Here is a 25706-nt window from a genome sequence, read left to right as displayed (position 1 = left end):
AGACGGAGTTTCACTCTTGTTGCCCAGGCTGGAGTGCAATGGCGGGATACCAGCTGGCTGCAACTTCTCCCTCCCCAGATCAAGGGATTCTCCAGCCTCAGCCTCCCCAGTAGCTGGAATTACAGGCACCCGCCACCACGTCCAGCTAATTTTTTTTTTTTTTTTTTTTGTATTTTTAGTAAAGACAGGGTTTCACCATGTTGGCTAGGCTGGTCTCGAACTCCTAACCTCAGGTGATCCATCAGCCTCAGCCTCCCAAACTGCTGTGATTACAGGCATGAGCCACAGCACCCAGCCTATTTTTGAAGCAAACATTATCAAAGAAAGAAATTAGCCAGCTATCTGGTTAAATTTCCTTTATACTTTGAACAAAGATTCTCACATAAGATTACAATGATTAACTTTCTATAAAAATAACTGCAGGTAAAGAGTGCTTTATATACATTAACTCACTTAAGTCTTACAATAACCCTAAAAATGAGAAATTATTATTTTTTCTTTACAAATGAGGAAATTGCAGGTCAGAAGAATTAAATAACTTGACTACAGTTATACAGTTAGTAAGATTGAGGCAGAGCTGGACTTGTAACTAGATCCACTCCAAATACTATGATCACTCATTTGTGAGTGAAAGCAAAGATGTTTCAGGCTGGGCGCGGTGGCTCACGCCTATAATCCCAGCACTTTGGGAGGCCGAGGTGGGTGGATCACGAGGTCAAGAGATCGAGACCATCCTGGTCAACAAGGTGAAACCCCATCTCTTCTAAAAATACAAAAATTAGCTGGGCATGGTGGTGCGCGCCTGTAGTCCCAGCTACTCGGGAGGCTGAGACGGGAGAATTGCTTGAACCCAGAAGGCGGAGGTTGCGGTGAGCCGAGATCACCCATTGCACTCCAATCTGGGAAACAACAGCGAAACTCCATCTCAAAAGAAAAAAAAAAAAAAGATGTTTCATACATAGTCATCTCCAGAGAAAAGAAAAAAGCCAGAAGAAATTAATTTTAATTATAACGGGAGCATCGAAATTAGCTCATAGAGAGTGCTATTTTATCAATGAGGATGAGATGTGGAAAGGAAGCACTCAGGGAGTTAATGCTCCTGTTATTAAATTGGATGGTGGTTTCACTGGTGCTTATTGTATCACCATACTTTATCCATTATGGATGTGTTACAGTTTCAGTGCCTATTAAAATATTATGTAACAAAAAATATTTCCAAAAATTTGTCAGACAAATGAATTATTGATCTATGTTGTGAAGTCTTTGTCTAAGTATCCTAAAAAATAAAAACCAATATTCTTTTCCTCAAAGTACCGCATAATCCATGGGAGAGTTGGATGCTGCCACAGCATACACAGAAGTCCTGACTGTACACTTAACTGTCATTACTGTTTCTTTGCTATTTCTGTGTTAGAACTCAAATGACTCCACTGGGTATTAGAGAAAATCTGCCCCTACAATAGGATTAGAACAAAAATCTCAAGAGGATCAGTTCTTCCAAGAAGGTAATTTTGATTCAAGTGGACAACTTGAATTTGGATTATAGCCTTTGAGTAATTGCTGTTAGCCAATAGCTACCTTTACTTGATATTAAGGTACTAGACTGAGTTTTTAGAATGGCAAACTATTGCAACATCATCATGTTAAAGCGCAAACATGTCCATGTTCTCAAAATAGTAGTTTCGTTAACTGATGTGTTCTTTCAAAGTGACCACAATGAGAGCTGATTAATTAATGATTATTTTTTCAGTTCTATACTGTTCTCACAGATATAATAAGTCCAATTTATCTTATTCATTTATTTATGTATTCATTTATTGTAAAAGCAGTCATGCCTATGTCATAAAAAGTCTGCCCCCAATTCTACTTTTCAGAGGTAACCATTCCCTTTTACCATCTATGTTTAGTTCCTTCATTATTTCCATTACTCTGAATGACATTTCTCTAATACTTTTTTTTTTTTTTTTTTTTTTTTTTTGAGGCAGAGTGTTGCTCTGTCACCCAGGCTGGAGTGCAGTATCATGATCTCGGCTGACTGCAGCCTCTGCCTCCCAGGTTCAAGCGATTCTTGTGACTTGGGCTTCTGAGTAGCTGGGATCACAGGCATGCACTACCATAGCTGGCTAATTTTTTGTATTTTTAGTAGAGACGGGGTTTCACCATGTTGGCCAGGCTGGGCTCGAACTCCTGGCCTCAGTGATCCCCAGCCTCAGCCTCCCAAAGTTCTGGGATTACATGTGGGAGCCACCATGCCCAGCCTATTTCTTGATTTTAAATTAACATTTTACATTTTAACTTTTCTGTTTATCAAAATTGCATTAATATAACTTAAGTCAAATAGTACTATTAAGTTGATAATGGACAGGAGCCTGTGAGGGTCCTATCCCTCTCAATTGGTCATCCCAGCCTCCAGATGTAACTTCTTTCAACTCTTTTATCTTTTTCTTTAGCTATTTACACTTATATTTCTAGCTAATATGCATGTAGTGCTGTTTTATTTTTCCATGTTGGAAACTTATTTATCAATTTCTTATGATAAAATTTGGATTGGTTCCATACATCATTTCCTCACATTCTTATCTACCCCAACCTTACAGTTTTTGGTCAACTCAGTATTCATTTTACATATGCAACTATTGTTCATAACTAAGCCACAAAGCTTTATTTATTTGTTTATTTGTTTGTTTGTTTTAGAGAGAGGGTCTTGCTCTGTCAGTCACCCAACCTGGAGTACAGCGATATGATCATAGCTCACTGCAGCCTCGTACCTGTGGGCTCAAGAGACCCTACCACTCAGCTTCCTGCATAACTAAAAGTACAGGTACACAACACCAAGGCCTGCTAAATTTTTTTTGTTTTTTTTTTTCAGTAGAAACAAGATCTCACTCTGTTGTTGCCCAGGCTGGCCTCAAACTCTTGGCCTCAAGCGATCCTCCTGCCTTGTATTCCCAGAGTGTTGAGAATACAGGTGTGAGCTACCATGCCAGGCCCATCTATTACTACCTTTTCCGCAAAATTTCCAATAGGACTGTAGAAGCTCTCTCATTAAGAACAAATGTAGCAGGGGGAGCTCTCAGTTCTGTTTTTTTTTCCTTGGAGACATCTTTTTTGGAGTCTAAGTCCTTCTGCTCCTGTCTGGACTGATGGCTCTCTAGACCATCTGCATAGCAACACCCTAAAATTGTCCCTAATGATCATCTTGGGTTTTCCCTTTGCCTTTCCCCTATGTGGAAATCCTTGTTTCCTAGAACTTGTGTCTTCCTATTTCTTGCTTTTCTTCCTCATTTTAGTGGATGTATATCATCTGATAGCTTCCGAAGTTCATGAGAACAGTATTTTTGAAATCTTGCAAATCTGAAAGTGTCTTTAGTTTACTTTCATGCTTGATTAAGTTTGATTGGATATATAATCCAGGGAGGCTGCAAATCATTTTCATTATACATTTTATGGCCTTGATCTTTTGTCTTTCAGCTTCCAATGTTGAGAAGTATGGTGCCATTCTGATTCCTGAATCTGTTTCTTTTTCTCTACGGGAGCTTTTATAAAACATTCATTTGTTTACAAATATTTATTGAACTGCCCTTAGTATGCCAGACTCTGTTTTAGATGCTGGGGAGTACAGCATTGAAGAAGGAAAGGCACACATCCCTGCCTTTGTGGAGCTTACATTCTAGTAGGGGAGACACATAATAAATAAGATAAATAAGTAAAATATATAGTATTTTAGGTAGTGATACATACTCAAGAAGAAATGGAGAATACATAGTGTCAGGTAGAAATCTGGATAAGAGCCTTACTTAAAAGAAAACTTTAATTAAAGACCTGAAGGGAATAAGGTACCATGCCATATTACTATCCAGGGAATTTCCTTTCTGGGCAGAGAGAACACTAAGCATGTAGGCTCTGAGACAGAAGTGCAACAGGTTTGTTTGAGTAATAAGATGCACTTGTTTGGGAAGCCAGTGTGACTGGAGGAAAGTGAACAAGGTGAAAGGTAGAAGACAATGAGGTCAGAGCAATAAGATGAAGCCAGATCATGTGAGAACATGGGTTTTTACTCTACAAGAGATGAGCAGCTATTGGAGAATTTTTAGCAGAAATGGGACTAGTCTAACTTTGGAATCAAGCAAAATAATTGCCTGAGGGAAGAGGTAGGGTTGAGCACTTAGAAAACTATTGCAGTATTCCAGGTGAGAGGCAATGGTGGCTTGCACCAGAATGATGGTAGTGGAGATGTGAGAAATGGTCAAATTCTGGACATATTCTAAAGGTAGAGCTGACAGTATTTGTTGACTTAATGCACATAGAGAGTAAGAGAAAGGACTCAAGCATGACAAGGGTTTGGCCTGCAAAAAGCAAGAAAGGAGTTGCCCTTAACTAAGGATGGAGAAGCCCATGGGAAGAACAGGTTGGAAGATGTATGCGTAGCTCAGTTTTGTTCATATTAAATCTGAGATGTCAACTGGAGATATCAAATAGACAGTCTGGGAGAAGTCCAAGCTAAGATATAAATGTAAGACTTCTCAAAGTATCAGTGGTATTTAAAGTCTTGTGATTGGATAAGATGACCCAGAGAGTGTGAGTAGATACAAAAGTCCAAGGCACTCCAACATTTAGAGTTTGAAAAGATGAAAAGGAATCAGAAAAAAATAAGACAGAGAAGCGGCCGGAAAGTCAAGACAAAAACTAAGTGTAATGTGTCCTGGAAGTCAAGTGAAGAAGTGTCTCAAGGAGGAGAGAGTGATTATCTGTGTCAAATGCTGCTGATAGATCAAGGAAGATGAGGCCTGAGAGACAGCCATAACTTTAACATTATGGAGGTCATCAGAGACTTTAGGTAGAGCAGTTTTGATGGCATAATGGTGATGAAAACATGATTACAGTAGGTTTATGAGAGAATGGGTGGACGGGTGGAGAGGAATTGGCAATGGCTAGAGTGTTGCTGAAAAGGGAAACAAAAATGGGCAGAAACTGGAGACATGGGTTTAAGAGAAGGTTGGCTTTATACACAGAGAGAGAGAGAGAGAGAGAGAGGCAGAGAGAGGCAAGAGAAAAAGAATCGCTGGAGCAACCTCCTTGAGTAGGCAAGAGGGAATGAAATCTAATGCACAAGTGGAGAAATTGGCCTTTGCTAGGAGAATTCATCAAAAGTAACAGGGGAGAAGGTAGAACATGGGCACCAGTGATGCAAATAGAAGGATATTATGGTGGAAGTTTGTATAAGCTCTCTTTTAGTTGTTTCAAAACCTTTCTCAGAAAAAGACAACACTGTTAGCTTAAAGGGAGGAAGCTGGCAGTGTTGGAGTTTAATGAGAGAGGAGATGGTATAAGGTGGTCACTAGGAGCAAGAATGAACCTTGGAAATAATGGCATGAGTAAAACAGCATTAGACCAGAATCTCTAATTCCAATTCTTAGATTAATGTCATTAATTTAAAATTATGCTAGTCAGTATGATTTTTCTGCAGTTTTATGCAGCTGTGGTGGGGGTACGGAAAAAGAGTTAACTTTTAGTTGGATTTAATCCAAGTTCTGGTTTTCTTAAACAGGGACAAAGATGGAAAGGAGGCAAGGGACATGAAGGCACAAAATCTCTTTATACCCAGAGTTCTGTAATTTTTCAGTGATTGCCTTGGTATAGGACATTTTTCATTCACTGCGCTAGGCAATCTGTGAGCTCTTTCAAAGTGGAATTTCAGGCTCTTTAGTTCTGGAACATTCTCTTGCATTATTTCTTTCATAATTTATCCCATCTACCTTCTCTTTTATCATGTTCTAAAACTTCTACTAGCTAGGCCTCTAATTTTCTTTTTTTTTTTTCTTATCTATTTCCTTCTCTGCCTTGTTTTGTTTACTTCCTAAGAAATTTCCTAAAGGTTTTTCTCAAACTCTTCTATTGATTTTTTTATTTTCGCTACTGTTTTATTTTCCACAAGCTTGTTCTTGGTCATTGAATATTATTTTATAGCCTATTGTTTTTGCCCTAAATATGCAATCAATATCCTCTCTTTATCTCTGAACACATACGTTTTATGTACTTAAAAATGTTTTTCTTCACTTTCTGCACTGTCTCTGTTTTCTCTAAGTTTCTGTTTCAGTCTATTGTGGCTTCTATTTTTTAATGTTAAAAGTTTCCTTTAAATGTCTGGTGATTCCTTTTTAAAAATCTGTGTGTGCGTGCGTACGTGTGTGTGTGTGTGTGTGTGTCCCACAGGGTCTTGCTCTATTGCCCAGGTTAGAGTGCAATGCCATAATCATATCTCACTGCAACTTCCTCTGCCTCCTGAGCTCAATCATGCCTCAAGCAAGCAGTCCTCAGCCTTCCAAGTAGCTGGGACCACAAGTGCATGCCACCACACCCAACTAATTTTGTAGAGTCAAGGTTTCGCCATATTTCCCCGGCTGGTCTCACACTACTGGGCTCAAGCCATCTTCCCACATAGGCCTCCCAAAGTGCTGATATTACTGGCATGAGCCATCATGGCTAGCCTGTCTGATGCTTCTTGATTATCTATTTGCTTGTGTGTATACTGGCAGTGTTTATTTATGAGTGGGTTCCCATAAGAGTGATGTGCCAGGACTATTGAGTCAGAGGGCCTCCAAAAAGGACTTTCTCATCTTGTCTCAGACTGATCCATTTCCTCAGAGAGGATTTCTGGCAATATTGCATCTGTGAGTATATGTCTAGCCTAAAAAGTTCTGGAAGCCAAGAAGGAAAACAGGGGCAGGGAGGTTTACTGACTCTTATATCAGTTTGACACTCCACCCCTAATCTCAGCTATGCCTGACGTCTCCAAGACCAGAACCTCTCTAATTTGAAATTTCTAAATACACTCGCAGAAGACTTCTGTCTTCTGCAAGAATGACTTTGCTCTTCTGCAGACAATAGGGATTTTAGATTTATATTTGTCTACTGAATCTTTTACTCAGATCAACTTTCTATCTTCTAAAAGTTTTATGACATCTCGGGCTTGATGTAATCTTCTGTCACATTCCTTTTATCCTTTAAGGTTTATACCTTTTTAAAGGCCAAAACTTCTATTTATGCTTTCTGGTGAAGCATATTCCATGTTCTTCCCTGACTCCATAGTAAACAAGTCTCAATATTTGATATAATAAGAGTTAGAAGTCCCAAGATAATGGCCATCTATATTAATCATAGACAGGCACTATGGATTTAATTGTGCCCCCCAAAAGATGTTGGAGTCCTAATACCTAGTTCCTGTGAATGTGACCTAACTTAGAAATAGGGACTTAACAGATAATCAAGTTAAAGTGAGGTCATTTAATCCATTATGACTGTGACCTTAAAGAAAGGGGAAATTTGGAAAAAAGACAGACAGGAATGGAGGACAGATTATGTGAAGACACAAAGGGAGAATGCCACGTGTCAATGATAGCAGAGATTCAAGTGTTGCATCTATAAGACAAGGAATGCCAAAGACTGCCAGCAAATCATGAGAAGCTAGGAGAGAGGCACAGAACAAATTTTCACAGCCCTGAGAAGGGACCAACCCTTAGGGCTCTCACACCCTTGATCTCAGACTTCTATCCTCCATAACTGTGAGATAATACAATTCCATTGACTAGGCCATTGACTTTGTGGTTATTTGTTATGGCAGACCTAGCTGACTAATTTACTGGATGTTGGGAATCCATGAGCTCAACTCTTCCTACTCTTCTCTTTTGCCTTATTTTTCCAGCAGAGAGGATAGGAAATGAATGGCAAAAAATCTAGGTGAGCTAGCAAGGCAAGATGGAGCTAGACAGAACAGAGGAGACTGAGCTGAGATAATTATAAGGAAACTGAGATTTGTAGCTTCTGAAATTAATTCTGACAACTTTGAACACTAACTGGCACCAAAGTCCTGGTAAAAATATTAGTCTGATGAGCTGGGGTGTGGAGACACATGCCTGTGGTCCCAGCTACTTGGGAGGCTGAGGCAGGAGAATCACTTGAACCTGGGAGGCAGAGGTTGCAGTGAGCCGAGATTGCACCACTGCACAGCCAGGATGACAGAGCAAAACTCTGTCTCAAAAAAAAAAAAAATAGTCTGTTGTTCTCCTGTTCTTGCTGAATTTTCCTACCCACATCTCTTTTCTGATCTTAGTCTCTCATTTAGTCGATGTCCAAAATTTATCCTTTTCAACCACAGACCTCTCCTCTCATACTCAAAATTTCAGTCTTTTTCCCATCAAATAACTCATCCTCTACTTCTTCAATAAGACTACGACTTCTTTGAAGATAGCTGTTTTTAGTGGGTGGTGATCTGATTTAAAGTGAATGATGGAATTTGAAAGAGAGATAGGTTTGGGCTTCAGGACCTTTCAGTGTTCTTTGCCAGTTACCTTATTTTTTTCTGAAGTACCTGTAGTAAAGTGCTGTAATGACTCAGAGCTTGGTTTGCATCCCAGCTCTGTCAGTTATTGTCCAAGTGATAATAGAAAACTTATTTCAACTATCTTAGTTTACATTTATTTACTCTTAAGAATTAATGGCCAATAAAGTTTTTTCTCACAGGATTTTAGTGAGGATTAAATGAATAATATAAATGAAACCCCTAGACAGTGCCCTGTGCTGTACAAGCATAAAATGAAAGCTAGCTCTCATACATAAGCATTTATCTTACCCAGTTTGACCCAGAAGAAGGAGTATGAAATCAGTCCTGCCCTAACTAACAAGCTATCCCCCTCCATTCATCACTGCTTTCCATGTCTTTATAAGAAAAACCCCACAAGGAGTCTGTAAAACAAAAGAAAATGACTGAGGCGCATCGCAAACAATTTAGAGGTTTATTTTGCCAATGTTGAGGACATGCCTGGGAAAAAGACACAATCCATAGTAGGAGGTGTGGCCCACATGTTTTCCAAAGAGGATTTTGAGGGCTTCAGTATTTAAAGGGAAAAAAGTGGGCAGGAGGGAAAAGGGAAAAGAAAATAAGAGAATGTGGTCACATTCTTGTGAGGCTTTAATTAGAACTCACTGAATCCATGTTGCATGCAAAAAGGAGAGAGTGGATGATGAGTCAGTTATGAATTCCTCTAGAGCTCTGTGAATCTGCATTTTTGCATAAGATAATCATAAAGTATGGGAAGCAGTCAAATATGCATTTGTCTTAGATGAACAGAGGGATAATTTCTGGTCCTGTCTTTGTCTCCTACTTGTGAAGATAAACTGTTATTTACATTGTCAGGGTGAAATTCCCCAGAACTCAGTTTTAGGGAATTGTGAGGGAGGCCTATTGGGGAGACATGTGGCCTTCTATTCAATATCTTTGTAGCTATCAGTTTAGGAGGAAAAGGACAGCCTAACTTTTCCCCTTGGCATAGTGAGTTTGGGGTCCTGAGATTTAATTTTCCTTTCACATGTCATAGCTTAAAAGAAAGATCATGGATGGGCCCAGAGCATTGTGGATATTCCTAAACTCCAATTTGAATCTTTGTGAGTAGAAGGTATCCTGCTTGAGCAATATTCCAATTTTGATGAATGTAGATCTTCATTACAATCACTTAGTGTTCTGTGTTATAGACATAGATAATATGAGACCCTTTGGGTTATTCTGTATCTCCCCATGATGTATCTCAACACTGAATCTCCTGAATAAATGCAGGCTATCAGCTTCATGTCTTTTCCCTGATCTGTGTCTCATAAGGCAGAGACTTTGCATTTAGCTATATGACTTGCTGAGCAACAAGCACATTAAGATTTTAAAATAAAATGAGGTTTGCTCCCAAGCAATTTTCTTTTCAATAACTCCTTTAATATATTTAATCCACCCCCACCCTTTTTTTTTTTTTTTTTTTGCATTTTAGAACTATTCAAAACATTCAAATGCTTCAGTATCTGTGGCCACAACTTCATTGTTATTTTAACCCACTATCTAGCTTATTTGCTCATGGAAAAGAATCATTACTATCTTTTACACTTTAGGAATCATTGAAGAAATAATAGTTATTCAGTAATCAAGCGACTTACTACATTTTATGCTTTTTGTTGATCGTTAGTGCCTAGTTTTGCTGCATTCTTGAATGTTTATATGATCTAAATAATTGAGGCATGGCCAGTAAACATGTATCCATGTAAGATTTATGTAAGAAACTAAGAAGAATTAATATAGTGACAATTCCTTACTCCTATCTTTTCCCATTGCCTGACCTGCAGAAAAGGAATAGCAAACTGTAAACGATATTTCTATTTTTTGAGAATGAAGGAAGGAGCTTGGTATAATAGTGAAACTTCATGACCTGACCAAGACCTATATTCAGTTAAAATATTTTTGGGGAGTTTTCCCAAAACTTCGTTAGACAACTAGGTGAGGAGGATAAGGCTAGTCTCTGTTTCTATGGCTTTACTAAATGTTTTCTCAAAAAGCCTCTGAAATTATTATTATTTGGAAGAAAGGTTATTTAATCTTTTGAAACCACTTTCTCATGGAATAGTTTTAATTAATGTTTTGGCAATTATGCTATCACGTCTTTCAAAGAGTAAAAGGATAAATTTGCAAAACTGAAAATATTCTACTTATCTTTAGAAAATTTTACTGTAGATATTATATATCATTAACTTCTGAATTATCTGAGACTAATTATCTTATCAACAGATTATAACTGATCATTATTCTGAGTTTTTCTTCCAGATTTATTGAGGTGTAATAGACAAGTATCATTCTAATATCTTATACAAAGTTTTACCACCATTTAAATACTAAGATGTGGACAAATTATGGAATGTGTTAAGCTACAGAACTGCAGTGTGGTCTAAGCAAACTGTGATTATTAGCAACAATGTCTTCTTTCAGTTCAAAGTAACATTGCCTTTTAATTTTTATGAGGAAATCTAGTATGTGATTTACAGTTTATAAGAACACTTCATGAGGTCAGAAATTGTCAAGATTCTTTTCATATATTTGTTAGGCAAAAAACAAATTTTTTTAACATGTTTCTTTATATATTATATAATATATATATTCTTTTAATATATTAGGTCAGAAATTGTTGAGATTCTTTTCATATATTTGTTAGGGGGGTATTCACACTGTTTATTGTCATCTTCGTATTCAACAGTACAATATTTGTACTGTAAAAGATAAGATCTTATAAGATCTTCCTTTTTTATTTTTTATGTGCTTCTTTTTTGTTGTTGTTGTTTATTATACTTTAAGTTCTGGGGTACATGTGCAGAACGTGCAGGTAAGTTACATAGGTATTCATGTGCCATGGTGGTTTGCTGCATCCATCACCTTGTCATCTATATTAGGTATTTCTCCTAATGCTATCCCTTCCCTAGCCCCCCACCCCCTTACAGGCCCAAGTGTGTGATGTTCCTCTCCCTGTGTCCATGTGTTCTTGTTGTTGTACACCCACTTATGAGTGAGAACATGTTGGTGGTTGGTTTTCTGTTCTTGTGTCAGTTTGCTAAGAATGATGAGTTTCAGCTTTATCCATGTCCTGCAAAGGACATGAACTCATCCTTTTTTATGTCTGCATAGTATTCCATGGTGTATATGTCAAGGGCACTAATTTTAACTGTCTGACAGACCCAGGATCAAGGTCTGCCTCTGTGAAAGTTGTTTAACCTCTCTGAATCTCAGTCTCCTCATACCAAAATGGAAATAATACATTCCTCACAGAGTTGTTAGGATTATGTATAAAAAGTTTAGTACATGACTGATAAGATACTTGGAAGGCACTCAACAAGTATTAGTTCTCACAATTATTTTTATGATATGCAATCTGAACTTTTCCAGCCTGCGTAATTACTTATTTTAGCAAATGTCATTTTATTTTCTTTTAGAGACCAAATTTCCAAAAGTTATATAACATCTTCTTTACTCAGATTTGTCCTCTTGTTTACTTTTAAAACCAACACTTAACTTTTAAAGGTGTACATTCTAGTTTATCATTACTAATATTAATCGATAATAAGGTAAATTTCTTTCATATGCCTGTTTCCTCATATCGATGCTTCCAAGACAAACTATTTTGGGTCATTGTAGAAACCCATTTGGTGAGATGTGGAATGTAACAGATCACAAAATATGAAATTATTACAGCGCTAGTGTCATTCAAAACTCCAAGTAAAATGTATTTTTCATTTTCTTGATTAACCCAACTAGGGCAGCTAAAACAAATAGTTTATTTTTCTCACATAATGAGAAGTCAAAGTGGACAATTACTATAGTGGTTCAATGACTTAGCAAAGTTAGAGTGAGTATCTCTGCATTTCTCTTGGTCTTTCTGCATAGATACAAATGAAAGTGGCAATTCCAGGAATACTGACTGGGAAGAAAGGGTGGTGGCTAAAGGGTATGTAAACTACCTCTCTTCCTTTTTTTTTTAAATCGTGGTATAATTTATATGTAACAAAATGAATATATCAAATATATCAATGAATGTTGACAAATGTATATACACTAATATGATCATTACACAAATAAACATATAGAATGTTTTCATCACTCGTTAAATTCCCTTGTGCTCCTTTACAGACAGTCCCCTTACCTGTTCCACAAGCAACTATAGTTCTAATTTCTATCAGTAAAGTCTTTTTTTTTTGCCTATTCTTAAATTTCATAACAATTAAATCATACAGTATGTATGTATACTTGTCTGGATTTTTTTCACTCAACATAATACTTTTGAGATTTTCATATGTGTATCATCAATACAGTAGCATATTAGTCTGTTTTCACACTGTTATAAAGAAATACCCAAAACTGGGTAATGTATTTGAAAAAGAGGTTTAATTGATTCACAGTTACTCATGGCTAAGGAGGCCTCAGGAAACTTACAATCATGGCCAAAGGCAAAGAATAAGCAAGTACCTTCTTCACTAGGTGGCAGGAGAGAGAATGCATGAAGGAGTAACTGCCAAACACTTATAAAACCATCAGATCCCAGCACTTTGGGAGGTTGAGGTGGGCAGATTGCATAAGACCAGGAGTTCAAGACCAGCCTGGCCAACATGGTGAAACCCCATCTCTACTAAAAATACAAAAATTAGCTGGGTGTGGTGGCACACACTTATAATCCCAGCTACTCAGGAGGCTGAGGCAGGAGAATAACTTGAACCCAGGAGGTGGAGGATGCAGTGAGCCAAGATTGCACCACTGCACTACAGCCTGGATGATACAGTGAGATTCCTTCTCAAAAACACAACAGATCTCATGAGAACTCACTCATTATCATGAGAACAGCATGGGGGAAGCCGTTGCATGATTCAGTCACCTCCTACCAGGTCCCTCCCTCCACATGAGGGGAATATGGGGATTACAATTCAAGATGAGATTTGGGTGGGGACACAAAGTCAAACCATATCAAATAGACTGTGCCTTTTTCTTGTGAATATATTCCATTGTCTGTTCCTTTCTTGTCAAGATACCAAAAGCTTTCCTAGAAACTTTTCTAGTAAATTTATACTTGGATCTCTTGGTTCATATCTGGTCACATGGTCACTCCTTGCTGCAAAGGGAGCTAGGAAAGCATTTGCGTTTCTAGCTTCTATCATGGGAGACTACAGAGGAGAATCAGACTGGGAATGGCTTTTGAGTAGCCAAACAAGATCCACCAATTTCACAGTTTTCAATTGTATGATGAAACTTAGGTTTTATTCTTCCTATTAAAAAGTGCTGATTATCTTATTTATATACTACTATTATTATTTTAAATATGCATATCCAGTTGGGCACAGTGGCTCACACCTGTAATCCTAGCACTTTGGGAGGCCAAGGTAGGTGGATCACCTGAGGTCAGGAGTTTGAGACCAGCCTGGCCAACATGTTGAAACCCTGTCTCTACTAAAAATACAAAATGAGCCAGGCTAGTAGTACATGCCTGTAGTCTCAGCTACTTGGGAGGCTGAGGCAGGAGAATCACTTGAACCTGGGAGGCAGAGGTTGTGGTGAGCTGAGATTGTGCCATTGCACTCCAGCCTGGGCAACAAGAGCAAAACTCCATCTCAACAAAAAAAAAAGAAAGAAAAATTTATATGTATATTTCAAGGTAAATGTAAGTTTAACTTGGAAGAACCCTAGTAAAGAATGGGGGAGAAAGAAAAAAACAGTAAATTTTTAAAATGGGAATTGTGAAGCTATTTGCTCCACAATTTGAGAAAACAATTATAAATACAATAAAGAAATTTAAAATAGAAGTATAAAATTATAAAACGTGTGACTGGGCATGGTGGCTCACCCCTGTAATCCCAGCACTTTGGGTGTCCAAGGTGGGAGGATTACAAGGTCAGGAGATCGAGACCATCCTGGCCAACATGGTGAACTAAAAATCTCTACTAAAAATAGAAAAATTAGCTGGGTGTGTTGGTGCACGCCTGTAATCCCAGCGACTTGGGAGGCTAAAACAGGAGAATTGCTTGAACCTGGGAGTTGGAGATTGCAGTGAGCTGAGATCACACCACTGCACTCCAGCCTGGTGACAGAGCTAGACACTGTCTCAAAATAAAGTAAATTAGGAAATTTGTAATTGGAATTATAAACCATCACATTCTATAAAACTACACCATCCAGCATGGTAGCCATTTAAAATTAGATGAAATTGCTGGGTGCAGTGGCCTATAATCCCAGCACTTTGGGAGGTCAAGGAAGGAGGATCGCTTGAGGCCAGGAGTTTGAGACCAGCCTAGGCAACATAGCAAGACCGTGTTTCTACAAAAATTGTTTTTAAAAAAATTAGCTGGGCATGGTCTGCACACCTCTAGTCCTAGATACTAAGGAGGCTGAGGTGGGAGGACTGCTTACACTCAGTAAGTAGTCTTGAGTGTAATGAGGCTACAGTGAGCTATGATTGTGACACTGTATTCCAGCCTGGATGACATAGTGAGACCTTGCATCTTAAAAAAAAAAAAAACAAAAAAAAAAAACTAGGCTAGGGTTAGTGGCTCATGCCTGTAATTCTAGCACTTTGGGAAGCCAAAGTGGGAGGATGGCTTGAGCTTAGGAATTCGACACCCATGTGGCAACATAGTGAGGCCTCATCTCTACAAAAAAATTTAAAAATTAGCCAGGCTCAGGAGTTTGAGATCAGCTTGAGCCACATAATGAGATCTTGTTTCTACAAAAAAATTTTAAAATTAGCCAAGTGTGGTCATGCACACCTGTAGTCTCATCTATCTATTCAAGTGGCTGAGGTTAAATGAATTAAAAATTCAGTTCCTTAATTTATGCTAGTCAAATTCGAAATATTCAATAGCCATATGTGAGTAGTGACTACCATATCAGTGAGTGCAGATATAGCATATTTCTTTAATCATTGTGGAAAGTGGTATATAACAGCACTGGTAAAGAAAGAGAAAGAAAGAATAAAGATCATTTTCAATCATTAAAATTTGGGGAACTATCAAAGAATGCTGAATAATTTACCACAGAAAGATTTAGTAAATATTTAAATGATTATTAAAACAAAAGAGGGGAGAGAGAGAACTAAAAGATTGTTCATTCTTGGCTGGGCGCGGTGGCTCACGCCTGTAATCCCAGCACTTTGGGAGGCCAAGGTGGGTGGATCACGAGGTCAAGAGATCGAGACCATCCTGGTCAACATGGTGAAACCCCGTCTCTACTAAAAATACAAAAAATTAGCTGGGCACGGTGGCGCGTGCCTGTAATCCCAGCTACTCAGGAGGCTGAGGCAGGAGAATTGCCTGAACCCAGGAGACGGAGGTTGCGGTGAGCCGAGATCGCGCCATTGCACTCCAGCCTGGGTAACAAGAACGAAACTCCGTCTCAAAACAAAAACAAAAACAAAACAAAACAAAAAAAAAGATTGTTCATTCTTTCAGTAAATATTTACTAAGCACAGACCATGTGCCAAACTGGGATATAGCAATGAACAAAATAAACAAACTCACTGTTTTGGTGGAAATTCTGGTAGGAGTTGAAGGAGAAACAAAATAAACGTATGATGTGATAAAAGAAAAACTTCAGCCAAATTAAATTTAAAAGTGTTTAACTGAGCAACGAATGATTCACGAATGGGGTGGCCCCCAGAATCACAGCAGATTCAAAGAGACTCCAGCACAGCCACATGGTGGAAGAAGATTTATTAACACAAAAAAGGGAAATAATGTACAGATATAAGTAGTGAGGTACAGAACAGCTGGATTAGTCACAAGTTGGCATTTGCCTTATTTGAACACAGTTTGAACACTTAGCCATGTATGAATGGTTGAAGTACAGCCACTGGGATTAGCCAAGACTCAGCTATTGTTATAGGCATGTACTCCTAAATTAGGTTTTTAATCTTGTCTACCTATTAAGCTAGGTTGCAGTTTGTCCAAAAGGACTCAAATATAGAAGTACGGCTTCCTTCTCAGGCCATATTTAGTTAGCTTTAACATTTGTCAGGTAAGTTTTTTGTGGAAAATACCACAAAAAAATAAAAAAAGAAAGAAAGCTGGAGCTGGGTGCACCTGGAATCCCAGCTACTCTGGATGTTGAGGAAGAAGGATCACTTGAGCTCGGGAATTCAAGGCCAACCTGGGCAACATAGTGAGACTCCATCTCTAAGTAAATAAATAAATAACACTGGGCAAGAAATGGAGGAGAACATGTTTATAGGGTGTGTAGGAAAGACGTTCCCTGATAAGATGATAATTACACATAGTCTAAAACAGGATAAGAAAATGAGCCACTTGGCTATATAGAGAAAGAACATTCCAGGCAGTGGGAATAGCCAACTGCAAAGAACCTGAAGCAGATATATGCTAGGCTTTTTGGAGAAAAATTAAGTAAGTCAGTGTGACTGGATCAGAGTAGGACTAGAGGATAGACTAAGACTAAAAAATTTTAGTAAGACTAAAAATACAAAATATTAGCCAGGTGTGGTGGCACGTGCCTATAGTCCCAGCTATAGATGAGGTCAGAGACAAAATCCAGAATGCCATATAAGGATTTTAGGTTTTATTCTGAATGATAAGGAATGCCGTTAAAATAATTTTTTTTTTTCTTGAGACAAAGTCTTGCTCACTCTGTCATCCAGACTGGAGTACAGCGGCATGATCTTGACTTACTGCAACCTCAACCTCCCGGGTTCAAGCAATTCTCCTGCCTCAGCCTCCTAAGTAGCTGAGACTGCAGGTGCCCACCACCATGCTCGGCTAATTTTTGTATTTTTAGTAGAGACGGAGTTTTGCCATGTTGACCCAGCTAGTCCTGACCTCAGGTGTTCCGCCCACCTCGGCATCCCAAAGTGCTGGGATTACAGGCATGAGCCACTGCATCTGGCCCATTAAAGGATTTTGAGTAAAGGAATGACATGATGTGACTTAAACATTTTACAAGGATTAGTCTGGCTACTGTGTAAAGAACATATTACAAAGAGGCAAGGGTAGAAACAGAGATATCAGTTAGGACCTTGGCAAAAATCAAGGTGAGAGATGATGGTGGCTTGGACCAGGGTAGCACTTGTAGAAGTGAGAACAAGTAACAGGGTTATGGATATATTTGAACACAATTTACTATCAGACTGACTATGGGTTATAAGAGAAATAGAAGAGACAAAGATGACTCCAAGATTATTGACCTTGGAGAAACTCCTAAACTAGGACTACCACTTACTGTGATATGGAGGATGACTGGAAGAGCAGGTTTGGGAGAGAAAACCAAAGGTTGGTTTGAGACATATTTAAATGTGTGTTAGTCGTTCAAGTAGGGTTGATAAGTAAGTTGATAAGTGATCAGCTAAACAAATTTGGAGTTCAAGGGAAAGGTCCAAGCTAGAAACATAAGTAGACAGCCTGTCAGTGGAATTTTAAGCAATGGCACTAGATGAGATCACTCACTATCAAAGTAGTGAAAATCTGAGGACTTATCTTGGGCACTGCAACATTTAGAGGTCAGGAAATTTTAAGAAATAGCCAGCGCTGAGCACTGGATTTGACATGTTGGCCATAGGTTACTTTGACAGAATAGTTTGGGTAGTGTGGTGAAGGTGAATGCCAGCTTCAAGTGGGTTCAAGAGACATTAAAGAAACTTGAGACAGTGAAAATAACAACTCTTCTGGGGTGTTTTGCTGCAAAAGAAATCACAGAAATGATAAAGTAGTAGCTAGACTGCCCTGCCACATTAGGTTGAGAGTTTTTGTTTCTTTTCAGATAGGAGAGTATATCATTTTTATATGTTAATGCAATTATCAATTTATTAAAAAGGAAATTGTAGGTGAAAGAAGGGGAAATTACTAAAACAGTGCCCTAGAGTACTGGAAAGGGAGGCAATGAAAGGGTTGGCTTTAAATAGGAGTGATAGAATCATTTATTGTTACGAGCTAGAAGGAACTTGTAGAGTAAGCAAAATGTAGATACATGTACAGATATGTCAACTGATATGGTGGTGGGAGAATGTGAACATTTTCTTCCCGTTGCATCTATTTTCTAAGTAATTAAGAATCAAGCCAGGAGCGGTGGCTCACACCTGTAATCCCAACATTTTGGGAGGCTGAGCCGGGTGGATCACCTGAGGTCAGGAGTTTGAGACCAGCCTGACAAACATGGTGAAACCCTGTCTTTACTAAAATTACAAAAATTAGCCGGGCTGTGGTGGCAAAGGCCTGTAATCCCAGCCTGTAGTCTTCCACCTCTGGGAGGCTGAGGTGGAAGAACTGCTTGAACCCAGGAGACCGAGGTTGCAGTAAGCAAGATTGTGCCACTGCACTCCAGACTGGGAGACAGAGGGAGACTCTGTTTCAAAAAAAAAAAAAAATCAAGATCACTACCTCAGAGCAGAAACTATGTAGAAGGTATTGGAAGTTTAAGGAGAAAAAAAAGATATTAATTCAGTCAAGATAAATGGATAAAAGAATTGACTATGAATATGTAATTTTAAAGTAAAACTGGTTAGCATAATTGAGTGCTTTGTTTTTAATCAAGTTCAGCTGCTGGGGTAAATTTTATTCAAGTGTAGGGAGGGGGAGAGGCAAGATCAAGGGAATTAGGTTATATGCAAGGAGTGAATATGATGGTCCATAAACCTAAGCTGTATAAGGCAAGAAGTAAGGATATAATTGGGTGCAAGAAGATATTAAGGTCAACAGATTAAACATCATCATAGAAAGAATTATTGGGAGTTAGGGTCCCCAAGGAAATCAGCTGAAAAATAAGAGGGGGTATTTGAGAATGGGATACTTTAAATTGAAATTATTAAGAGGTACACACATTAGTAATGACAAAGTCTACAAGATAACAGTAGGTAAGTATGGCTGAGGTAGGACGGAGGACAAAATCATTGTAAGATAGGTCAAGTAACTGAGGATGGGTGAGATGGCACATGCCTGTAATCCCAGCACTTTGGGAGACAGGTAGGTGGATCACTTGAGGCCAGGAGTTCAAGACCAGCCTGGCCAACATGGAGAAACCCTGTCTCTAATAAAAATACAAAACATTAGCCAGGCATAGTGGCACGTGCCTGTAATCCCATAGTCTCACGTGCTCAGGAGGCTAAGGCATAAGAATCACTTGAACAGGCCGGGCGCGGTGGCTCAAACCTGTAATCTCAGCACTTTGGGAGGCTGAGGCGGGTGGATTGTGAGGTCAAGAAATCAAGACCGTCCTGGTCAACATGGTGAAACCCCGTCTCTACTAAAAATACAAAAAATTGGCTGGGCACGGTGGCGCGTGCCTGTAATCTCAGCTACTCAGGAGGCTGAGGCAGGAGAATTGCCTGAACCCAGGAGGCGGAGGTTGCAGTGAGCCGAGATAGCGCCATTGCACTCCATCCTGGGTAACAAGAGCAAAACTCTGTCTCAAAAAAAAAAAAAAAGAAGAATCACTTGAACACAGGAGGCAGAGGTTGCAGTGAGCCCAGACTGCACCACTGCACTGGGTGACAAAGTGAGACTGTCTCAAAAAAACAAAAACAAAAACGTAACTGAGAGGTCAGGGTACTGGAAGGATCATCTACATGAATACTGAAATCACCAAGAATTAGGACATAAATTGTAGTAAAAAGAGTCAATGAGGGCAGGTCTAAAATTCAAGGAATGAGGGGCTGTGATCTGCACTAGAACGGTTGATAGTTGGTACCATCTGATGGCATGTACTTCAGAAGGGCTCACGGTCTGTGACACAGTAAAGGGTGTAACTCTTACCCCACCCCTAAGCCCAATAACACTAGAGCTTTGGGAGAGAAACAGCTCACACGTGAGAAGACTGCGGGGAAAGCAGTATGCTAGGGGAGAGCTGAGTTTCAGATAAGAAGTGAAGGGAGAAAGACTAGAGAAAAGGTTTTGAGATAGCTGAGATTTTGCTAACTGTAATATACTTGTGAATTCTAAAGGGCACATTGGAAAGACTTTATTTGAGAGATGAAAGAGATTGGGGGAGGAAGCAAAGACGGGTTGTATTACAGAATGTGTAAAAGGTTCTCTGGAGTTTTTTTAGTTTTGTTTTTAAAAAAAGACAGTAGAGAATTGAAGCCATTAGCTAGATGATTCAGTTGTTTGTTCTGCTCAAGTATTCTAGTTTATTATATTAATCTACTATTTGGCTTGTATTGTGCAGATATAACTTTCATAAATTATCAAAGATGAAACAAAGGAGATTAAACAGAAGAGATCAAAACTGTATACAGGCTCTGTGGATTCATTGTTTCCACTACCTTCTCATCTCTAGTTCCTAGGGACTGCAGTGATTGCTATAGCGATTTTGATTAAAATACATAGAACAGAAATTGTCATAAGACATTTATTGAAAATCAGTTTACATTTTCATTATCTGAACAGGTGATGGAAAAAGGAGTAATCATGAAAAGTACAGCAACACTAATACTAGAGTGAGTTATCTGTTTCTAATTATATGTCTTTATACCTAAGTTGTTTTTTAAATTATTATTATTATTATTAATTTATTTGAAAGATGGGGTTTCACCATGATGGCCAGGCTGGTCTTGAACTCCTGACCTCAGGTGATCCACCCACCTTGGCCTCCCAAAGTGCTAGGATTACAGGCTTGAGCCACCGCGCCCGGCCTGTTGTTTTTTTTTAATGAATCCCTTGGTCAATCCATGTAGAACTGAGTTTCACTGATATACAAATCTAAATTCCCTACAGTATAAAAATGCAAAACTAATCAAATCAGAAACAAGGATAAATTTTGTGAAATCATTACTTATACCAATATAGTATAACACATTAAAAATACATTTATATAAATAAGTTTATGTTTCATATTACAAGTTTTGGAGAGCTATTTGGTCATGAGTACATTTGTAAATAAAATGAAAATTAAATACTGGTTGGCCACATGCTTAACCTAAGACTTTACAACCAATGAATATCACACTAAAAAATATAACATTTATATAGTATAAGGATTGGGAACTGGAAATGCTTGATGGTGATCTCTTGCAGTGGTCAAAATGAATGACTTTTAAGTTATAAAATATATTCTATGAACATTACCTTTATTAGTTTTTTGCTGATAGACACTTGCATTTTACATATCCACCTCACCTTACATGATAAACAGTAATTCCTTACCATCATCTAATACCCAGTCCATTGCATAGTCTCAAAAATGTATTTTTTTCATTGTTTGTTAAAAACAGAGTTCAGAAGATGCCCACAAACCTTATTTGATTATGTATCTATGTTTTTTTTATTCTGGGACTGTCCACTTTTCCCCCCTCCCTTAGAGAAAACCGTCGTACAAGGTCTAGTCATATAGGATGTCTCACATTCTAGATTTGAACGACTGTTTTCTCATGGTATCCTTTAACTCATTATTTTACCACTTGGATTCCCTATAAACTGGTGTTTGGGTACAGAGGCTTAATTAGATTCTGGTTCTTTTTTAAGGCACAAATACTACATAGGTGGTACTACTGCACTTCCTGGTGCATCACATTATGAGACATGGAATGTCTGGTTGTTCCACTCTGAGCGATTATGAGTCTGATCAGTAGGTTCAGATGGTATAGCCTGATCCTTTCATTAGAAAGTTTCCAATCGGTTTTACAACTAATTGCTTTAACAGCCATTAATAAATGTTGCCCAGATTCATTATTTCTTTGGGGTTTGGAGACCTTGTTTCAAAAAGAAAAAAAGTGTTTCATTTAGGCTTCTATTGTTTCAAATATATACACACATGTATATAACCTCTTTTGTTTACATGAAACTGTCATATTATAAACACAGTTCTATACCTTGCTTATGTCATCTGATAATATAATAATACATTCTAGAGATTGTGTCATATCAGCATACAGAGACTGAGTCTATTTCACAGCTATAAAGTACCCCATGTGTAGATCTACTAAAGATTATTGAACCAGTTCTCTATTGAAAATTTGGTTTGTTTGCAGTCTTTTGTCATTATACACAATGCTGTAATTAATAGACTTGTGTATACATTATTTTACATTTTTGCCAGTAAATCTGTGGGTTGGATTTCTAGAAATGGGATTACAGGATCAAACAGTAAATACATATAATCTTGCTAGTTTCTGCAAAATCCTCCCTGACAGGAATTATGTTATTTTGCATTCTTACCAGCAACATGTAAGAGTGGCTGTTTCAGCCAGGTGTGGTGGCTCACACCTGTAATCCCAGCACTTTGGAAGGCCGAGATGGGTGGATCACCGGAGGTCAGGAGTTCGAGACCAGCCTGACCAAATGGTGAAACCCTGTCTCTACTAAAAATACAAAAAATTAGCCAGGCGTGGTGGTGGGAGCCTGTAATTCCAGCTACTGGGGCGGTTGGGGCAGGAGAATCACTTGAACCCAGGAGGCGGAGGTTGCAGTGAGCCAAGATCAAGCCACTGCACTCCAGCCTGGGTGACAAGAGCGAGTCTCTGTCTCAAAAAGAAAAAAAAGCCCTAATTAATGTATGTATAAAATGATATCTAAGTATAGTTTTAGTTTGTATTTGTCTTATTATGAGGCAAGGTCCAGCAATTTTTCATGTTAAAGTACTATTCACATTTCTTTTTCTGTGAATTGTTAATATATTTTGCCTAATTTTCAAACCTAGATTTTTTAAAGATGTGCTTCCTCTATTAGGAATTATAATATTTATAATTCCCCCCATTTGATTTCTATAACAAAAACTATAATTAATATGATAAAAAAGAAACAATAATTTCATATGCGTTGGTACATAGTTGGCAAACTGTTACTTAGAGAACAGAAGGCTTGCCTTTAGACCACCTGCATCACTGGCACTGTCACACAGGCTACTTGTTAAACATGACTTGAGAAATTTATGTGTCTAATAAACACTCCATGTAATCCACAGGCACATTAAAGTTTAGGAAGCACTGTGGTAGAATATGTGAAATCAATAAATCAACCCATGTAATTCACATTTTAACATAATGTCTATGTTTTTTTAAACTTCTGTGGAATGTATAAAGACTAAAGTTAAAATCTGTCTTGTTGGGAGGGGGAGGTGGGGAGGGATAACCTGGGGAGAAATGCCAAATGTGGGTGAAGGGGAGAAAGGAAGCAGAACACACTGCCATGTGTGTACCTATGCAACTGTCTTGCATGCTCTGCTCATGTACCCCAAAACCTAAAATGCAATAAAAAATTAAAAAAAAATCTGTCTTGTAAAGGAAAATCAGCAACCTTTACAACTGTAAATCATAATTCTACCTATAGACTTAAAATATTTGTATTTTAAATGATTAAAAAATGGTACTGTATCAGAACCAGAAATACCATTTGACCCAGTAATCTTATTACTGGGTATATACCCAAAGGATTATAAATCATCTGCTGTAAAGACACATGCACATGTATGTTTACTGCAGCACTATGTACAATAGGAAAGACTTGGAACCAACCCAAATGTCTGTCAACAATAGACTAGATAAAGAAAATGTGGCACATATACAGCATGGAATGCTGTGCAGCCATAAAAAAGAACTAGTTCATGTCCTTTGCAGGAACATGGATGAAGCTGGAAACCATCATCCTAGGCAAACTAACACAGGAACAGAAAACCAAACACCGCATGTTCTCACTCATAAGTGGGAGCTACACAATGAGAACACATGGACACAGAGAGGGGAACATCACACACTGGGGCCTGTTGCAGGATGCAGGGTAAAGGAAAGGGAGAGCATTAGGACAAATTCCTAATACATGCAGAGCTTAAAACCTAGATGGGTTGATAGGTGCAGCAAACCATGATGGCACATGTATACCTATGTAACAAACCTGTATGTTCAGCACATGTATCCCAGAATTTAAAGTAAAATAAAAATTTTTTTAAATGGTACTATATCGGCCAGGCGTGGTGGCTCACGCCTGTAGTCTATGCACTTTGGAGGCCAAGGCGGGTAGATCACCTGAGGTCAGGAGTTCAAGACCAGCCTGACCAACATGGTGAAACCCTGTCTTTATTAAAAAAAAAAAAAAAAAAAGTTAAAAAAATAAAAATAAAATAAAAAATGGTACTATATCATATTGTAGTTGTTTTGTCAATATAGATGTCAAATTCAATTCCTTCTTTCAAACTTTTAGGTAGCTTTTAGTAAATCATTGCTGCAGAGATCCAAATGGTACTCCAGTTATTGACTAGAAAGAGAAATGTATGATAATTGTTGGCCTGATAACTTACTCTGTGAGACTCTTTAGTGAGGTTCTGTAGATGGCTACACACACACAGAGGAGTATATAATCAATTCAGAATTACCTTTTATACCTTAACAATGTTGAATTCTATTACTGGTTTCTTAGCTGAAGGATGAGGGAATAAAGACTAATATGTAAACATGGCAATTCTGAAGATATAGAAAGAGTTTAAATATTTTGTAATGTTTCCCCATTAAAAAAATGGCATACAGTTTACATGAGATCTCTTTGTTATGCTGTTTAAAGATGCAAAGAAAAGCTATATCCATATCACCTTTGACAATGGAGGTTTTGTGCAAGGACATAGAGGGATGTAAGGTAGTCCAGGATATTATCTTCTGAGTTACAGAGTTTCTCTAAGCACTTCCAAGACTGAGAAGCAATAGTGGAGCAGGACTTATGGAAAATTGGAATCATGCCTAAACTCTGATGACATAAGTTCTCTTAATTCACAAGGCATCTTACTTTCTTTCCAAACAGAGAGAATGTGATTAGATCCACATATCACCATTCAAAATTTTATGCCACTCTACCTCGTAGGAGGTCAGCCTCCTTTGTGTCTAGTCTTTACAGTATCCAAACATTTGTAGGCCAGGATAAACAAGGCTGGCTTCACTGAAAATCAGCATAGTACTTAGGGGCAATTTTCCTAAGAAGTCAATATAAGAATAGTGGGTATTTGGAATTTCACAGACTGTTGACTGAAACAGAAAAACGACTTGAAATTTCTTTTCATATTTAAATTGAATATATCTTGACTCTAAAAAACAACATGGACTCTTGCCACAACTCAATTGGGAACTCATTTAGTTTATATTCTATGACTGCTTGGCAATATGAAAATTCTTGGAGATCTGAAATTAATATGTATAGAATATTATTCAGTAATCAATTGCAACATCTTGGAATATAGGCCTATAATTATATCCTTTTATAATAGTAACACCTTAAATTTCTCTAACATTTCATTAGATTATAGGCCATTTTAAAAGAATACTAGTTTCATAAATCATTATTTCAAAAGAACTATCTTTTCAAACCTAAAACACTAACAGATTTGTCCTAAGTTTTCTTTAACACATTCTGTAAGCAGGTATTTGTTCCTTTTAAACTCTAAACTGGTTTTG

The 25706-nt window shown here is 38.0% G+C and overlaps 2 protein-coding genes across 15 annotated transcripts in view; one reads left to right on the top strand and one right to left on the bottom strand.

The window, feature by feature from the left end:
• Positions 1-25706, top strand: part of AKAP9 (A-kinase anchoring protein 9) — a 229247-nt gene that overhangs the window by 23448 nt on the left and 180093 nt on the right. For 11 of the 14 annotated variants that reach the window (XM_078342775.1, XM_078342772.1, XM_078342770.1 and 8 more), the window contains exon 2: positions 12245-12305. The exons of the other annotated variants lie outside the window; for them this stretch is intronic. In XM_078342775.1, the coding sequence (XP_078198901.1) occupies positions 12251-12305 (55 nt within the window). In that variant the 5' untranslated portion in view covers positions 12245-12250. The remainder of the gene's footprint in view (positions 1-12244; positions 12306-25706) is intronic. 14 annotated transcript variants of the gene reach the window in all.
• MTERF1 (mitochondrial transcription termination factor 1) overlaps positions 1-25706 on the bottom strand; it is a 560591-nt gene that overhangs the window by 527114 nt on the left and 7771 nt on the right. The gene's annotated exons all lie outside the window — the stretch shown is intronic.

Source organism: Callithrix jacchus, chromosome 11, assembly GCF_049354715.1.
Source record: "Callithrix jacchus isolate 240 chromosome 11, calJac240_pri, whole genome shotgun sequence".
In the NCBI taxonomy this organism is placed as follows: domain Eukaryota; kingdom Metazoa; phylum Chordata; class Mammalia; order Primates; family Cebidae; genus Callithrix; species Callithrix jacchus.
Note: the sequence above shows the minus strand (reverse complement) of the source record. Positions and strands in the feature narration are given on the sequence as shown.